The sequence below is a fragment of the Carassius gibelio genome, chromosome A11, assembly GCF_023724105.1.
Source record: "Carassius gibelio isolate Cgi1373 ecotype wild population from Czech Republic chromosome A11, carGib1.2-hapl.c, whole genome shotgun sequence".
Taxonomy (NCBI): domain Eukaryota; kingdom Metazoa; phylum Chordata; class Actinopteri; order Cypriniformes; family Cyprinidae; genus Carassius; species Carassius gibelio.
The window spans coordinates 8,116,106-8,122,105 of NC_068381.1; the positions used below are offsets into that span (position 1 = coordinate 8,116,106).

The window sequence follows — 6,000 nt, forward strand, 5'->3', positions numbered from 1 at the left end:
AACACATGGCAATCTGCCAGTCATGGGAGAAGAACAGATTTAAAGTCTCTAAATGTTGCTATTGCATTACAGTGATCTTCTTGCATAAGTGAATGCACAGGGAAGAGGAATCATCTTGGTCTAGTGCTTCGATATCGCAAAATGTGCACTTTCAGTGTGAAAGGAACTCTTTAGGTTATTCCAATGAGACATTTCTTGCAAAATGTCTTCTGCAAGCATAGGCGCCGAATGAAAAAAAACATTTTTTATTATTCGTTTAACCAATCGATCATTCATTACATAAATAAATAAGGAGGGTGGGTACTCACCCACAGAAACATAAATCTCCGTCTATGTCTGCAAGCAACTATTTAATGAATTTGGAAAATGACAATCAGCAATAAACATGAGATATAGTAAATTATAGTACAGAGATAGTTTATCCAAAAAATAAAACATTTTGTAAGAATTTAATCAACCTGTTATTTTAAAACTGTATGAGTTTCCTCTGGGAAACACAAAATTATATTTTGAAATACGTCTGTTTTTTTTTGTTGTTTTTTGTTTTTTCAGCAAAAGTGGAATCCAAACATTTGTGTTTCGTGGAAGAAAGTAAGTCATAAAGGTTTGGAATGAAATAAATGTAAATGAATAATGACATATTATTCATTTTTAGGTAAACTAACTATTTTTCAAAATATAGTTTCTTACTGACTTTAAAATAGATGTTTTTATACACATTATAATCTTTCACAATTCACCATCTAATAGTAATAGCAATACTCAATTCTGACCAAATCACCACTCAGTGCAGTTCACTCAACAGTGTACATACAATATTAAAAAGCATAGTTTTGGGTTCAGAATACTTTTTCTAAGCCTCCATCCTTCATCTCTCTCCTTGTTCCTCCTGCTTCCCTCCACTCCACACTGCAAGGGTCCACTAAAGCTCATATGCTGACATCAGCAGCCCCCCTCCACACTCACACAAGCACTCAAACAGTCACTCGCACACTCCGCCAATCCTGACCAGTGGGAAACCATGCACACCCACGCAGCCTTAGGCCTCTAAACACAGACCTATACAAGTAACACATGCTTACACATGGATATGAAAACACATGCACATCAGGCCCCCTGGGGGGAACAGCCTAGCCCACCCTGGTACTGGGGTAGTACCATGGTAATTTAAACTCATGGTACACCAAGATGATTTATAGAAAATGGAAAAGGGTGGGGTACAATCACTACAATATAATAGGAATTACTTATTTAGAAGAATATCTATAGATCAGAAGTAATGCAAACACGTTCAAAATATCTACATTAGTATGGAAGCATATGGGTAGCATTATTCAATTTGGGATGTAATATGCAAAATGACAATGCAATATGTAAAATGGCAATGCATTTCTGTATTTACATTTACATTTTCCAATACATTTGTGCAACGTTTGGTGCAAAATGAAAATGAAAATTAAATTACATAATTTTCATTTGCCATTTACTACACCAGTTTTAATATGTAAAATGAATATTAATTTTAACGCTTTATAAGTTGCAAAATTAAAATGAAAATGTATTACAGAAATGATTAGATATGTATAACATGTTAAAGCAAAAACTGTGGCAAAAATATCATTTAAATGCTATTTTTCTTAATTGCATTAACACTCACAGTCAAGACACTTACGATTGCATTTTCATTCGGTGTCCCGCAATGAATGTAGCAAAACTCAATGTGCACATTGAAAATGCATTCCGAGCCGATCACGTGTCCCCGCCCTCGCGCCACGTCAATCATTGTGTGAACAAGGCGGGGCTTACAGAAGGTCAGAGACTCAAGTCTCAAGAAGAGGATTCAATCAAGTGAGACAACATGGACAAGACAGTTGGTCCGTGTATGTTTTGATCATTTTGGTTTATGGCTTCAATATTTCATTCGGACTTGTGGGCGGAGCTGAAACGCTGCTTTCATCTGATTGGTCGAATCGGATCGGTTTTCATCTGACAGCCTTCAGCTGAAATGTCTGAAACTACACTCACTGTTAATTAGCATAATATTTGAATCAGATGTAGCTGGGCACATAATTCGTTCTGCTGAAACCTGCAAATTATTTCTAGGTTGTAGTATTGTATGAATATTGTCCCACTGATAAAAACAGTGCAAATAGTTCTGTCCCTTTGGATAACAGTAAAGTGGAAATAAATATAGTTAAATTTATGAAATAAAATTAAATAGGATTTTTTGGTAAGGTAAGTCTGGCCAGTTATACAAGCAACACGAGTCGGACGAGTCTAAAGATATGAGCTGAATTGGGCGAAACATTAAAGTTCTAGTCTGTGTCAATTACTCTCATAATAAATAATAATAATAATGTTAACTGTATTTTTCGGTATAAGTTGCATCAGTCCAAAAATACGTCATGACGAGGAAAAAAACATATATAAGTCGCACTGGACTATATGTCACATTTATTCAAGAGCAAGAGAAAACATTACCGTCTACAGCCGCGAGAGGGCGCTCTGGGGTAGGCTACAGGAGCACTGAGCAGCATAGAGCTAATTTTACTATTTTTATTTAGAAATGTAACTATATTCATTTTTACAATTATTTATTAATGTCACACACACACACACACACACACACACACACATACCTAGTGCCTTATGACTTAAAAGATGAGAGTGGTAAATGTTACAGACATGGAACTGTTCAGTCTATTATTGATTTTAATTTCCACTTCACTGTTATCCAAAGGGACAGAACTATTTGCACTGTATTTATCAGTGGGACAATATTCATACAATACTATAACCTAGAAATAATTTGCAGGTCTCAGCAGCACGAATTATGTGCCCAGCTACATCTGATTCAAATATTATGCTAATTAACAGTGAGCATAGTTTCAGACATTTCAGTGCTTCACTCGCACTGACTCTTATTTTGCCTGAAAGAATGACAAGACCGAGCTGAAGGCTGTCAGATGAAAACCGATCCGATTCGACCAATCAGATGAAAGCAGCGTTTCAGCTCCGCCCACAAGTGCGAATGAAATATTGAAGCCATAAACCGAAATGATCAAAACATACACGGACCAACTGTCTTGTCCATGTTGTCTCGCTTGATTAAATCCTCTTCTTGAGACTTGAGTCTCTGACCTTCTGTAAGCCCCGCCTTGTTCACACAATGATTGACGTGGCGCGAGGGCGGGGACACGTGATCGGCTCGGAATGCATTTTCAATGTGCACATTGAGTTTTGCTACATTCATTGCGGGACACCGAATGAAAATGCAATCGTAAGTGTCTTGACTGTGAGTGTTAATGCAATTAAGAAAAATAGCATTTAAATGATATTTTTGCCACAGTTTTTGCTTTAACATGTTAGACATATCTAATCATTTCTGTAATACATTTTCATTTTAATTTTGCAACTTATAAAGCGTTAAAATTTATATTCATTTTACATTTTAAAACTGGTGTAGTAAATGGCAAATGAAAATTATGTAATTTAATTTTCATTTTCATTTTGCACCAAAGTTGCACAAATGTATTGGAAAATGTAAATGTAAATACAGAAATGCATTGCCATTTTACATATTGCATTGTCATTTTGCATATTACATCCCAAATTGAATAATGCTACCCATATGCTTCCATACATTAGCTTTGTTGAACAGGGCTGTCTCATCTAAACAGAAGTTAAGCCCACACTTGCAAACACCCTGCCTCATGATGGTCTCAAATGGTAGCATCAAGGCACTTTGATATGTACTGTGATGCTGAATGATTCATTTATATTGGTATTTGCATTCTACTTTAACATATTCCAAAGACTACAGTGGTATTAAAATGGTATTTGTCTTAATATATATATCAAAGGGTAATACGGTTCCAAAAAGGGTTTTCGATACCTCAAAGAACCTTTTTTGAAAGGTTCCATTATGTACCATTAAACCATTGTGAAAGGAACCATTATGTAAAGAAAATAAATGATCTAAAGAACCTTTTTCAATATAAAGAACCTTGGTGCATTTGGAAGTTTCCATGGATGTTCTTAATTGAACTATCGCTGCTTCATATTTAAGAGTGTATGGTACTTATGTATGGAATTTATATAGAGAAAGCTGGAACTGTGAAATGAACTAAAACTAATGATAACCAGCTAAATAGCTATTTAATAACAATCTTGACATGGCTAGTAATTATTCATAATTATTTAAATGCATGATTAACAACTTACATTACAGAGATGTCTAGAAGGAATGAGGAAGCAGGGGCCATTGAAAGACCCACCACCAGCACATAACATATTACAGATCTGTACCTGTTCCCATGGGCCCTCAGGTCTGGATTAAGTAAAGGATATGGCCATTCGGTGATCTTTTTGGCGTATTTTCTCACTATGTTGTCTTCACTGAAGAGAAACAGAGAGCGGTTGACCGTCAGGCAGTTCTGTCGGACCGGGATTGGGTTATAGAGGGCCATGGTCCGGGCCCTCTGGGCCATCGATTGCTTATACATCCTTTGGGCGCCTGGCGGGCCACCCTGCCTGCTGCCGCCGCGGCCGGGTCCCCCCTGACCGGAGCCCCCACCGCCATACCTGCCCGGCACTTCGTCTCCGAACCGAGCCATTCTGTAGACACCAAACGCCAATCGTTACGAAGCAGCCGAGAAGGGGGTGAAGACTCAGGGTGACAACACAACATTACACCCCATTCGCCTCAGCATAGAGCACACAGACATTCAGATCTGATCTCCATGGCTAAGAAATGTCCATCATAAAGCACCAAACAAGATCAGTGGATGGGGGAATGTGTGTAAGAGAGTGTGTCAGCGCCAAAAAAGGACTCAGATAACGAGATTGATGGATGGATAGATGGGAGTGTGTCCTTTCAATCGTGCAGTCAGCTCAACAAATAGTCAAACAAATAGTCAAACATAAAGAGATAAAATGTCGACGGATTATCTTCCTCAGGAGGGTGGGATCCACATTTTAAGAAGTATTTCCCGTCTCAACAGCTCGGTGCGGGTCGTCTTGCCATTTGTAAGGTGTACAAACAGATCCTTTTAGCATACTTGCGTTAATACATTACATGTAAATTGGCATCAACTACATCAGGTCTAATGTGTTTTTCTCAAATAGTTGAATTCTATTTTTTTTCTTCACATCCACAAGACAGAAATAGAATAGAAAAAAATGGTGAAAACCTTTTAATAGTTTATTTATTTTTGTGGTATCCGCAATGTTGGGTACAGGCTACTATGGCAATATTCAGCCTCCCCTACGCAAAACTCTCGAATTACTCTGGCAAATGCAGACGACGGGGCCTCCCCAAAAAAATCCACACCTCGGTGACATTTGTTGATTTCAGTCATTTAAGTTTATTTGCTTTTTTTTTTTTACAGCCACATCGGTCCAACACGGTGGGCGTGAGCGCGCTCTGGGAAAGCAAAAAACACCATGTCAAGATATAATGATGATATGTCGCGGTTTCTCCCTCAATTCCTCGCTAAAAACAACTATCATCTATACTCCAGAATCTGTAGACAAATCCAAGACGGGAAAAATCCGACGGTGGTCGTTGAAAGGAGCATCATCAGTTTTGGAGAGGCGCTGGAGCGCGTGGATTGAAGCTCGAGCTCGCATCTTCTTTGGTAACCGAGAAGAACCAAGAGGCACCCATATCCTGAAGTACCCCAAAATGCTCCTCTTCGAGGAGGTTTCTGTCGCTTCGGTGGACGACGAGATATTTTTTTCGGGTTTAAAAGTTTGATTTTTGTCGGAAAAAATCGAAAACGAGCGCAATCCTCCTCAGATCAGCTGGCGTGTTAAGAGCATCTGATCAATTTAACGCTCGTGCTCAAGCCTTGCAGCACATGACGCGCGTCCCCGTAACGATTCGCTTATCCTCCACCTCACTTCTCCTTATGGCCAAGACGAGACTCAAACGAGCACTGTGTGCCATTTTGCTTCTCGCAAACTGTGTGAGACGAGATATTTTCCAAAGGCGACGGA

The 6,000-nt window shown here is 38.6% G+C and overlaps 1 protein-coding gene across 11 annotated transcripts in view; it reads right to left on the minus strand.

Moving 5' to 3' along the window:
• The window catches only part of cacna1ab (calcium channel, voltage-dependent, P/Q type, alpha 1A subunit, b), a 105,854-nt gene extending 99,854 nt beyond the window's left edge, over positions 1-6,000 (minus strand). For 7 of the 11 annotated variants that reach the window (XM_052609530.1, XM_052609529.1, XM_052609526.1 and 4 more), the window contains exon 1: positions 4,351-6,000. In XM_052609530.1, coding sequence (XP_052465490.1) covers positions 4,351-4,616 — 266 coding nt within the window. In that variant the 5' untranslated portion in view covers positions 4,617-6,000. The remainder of the gene's footprint in view (positions 1-4,350) is intronic. The other 4 variants (XM_052609535.1, XM_052609533.1, XM_052609532.1 and 1 more) reach the window with 1 other exon arrangement.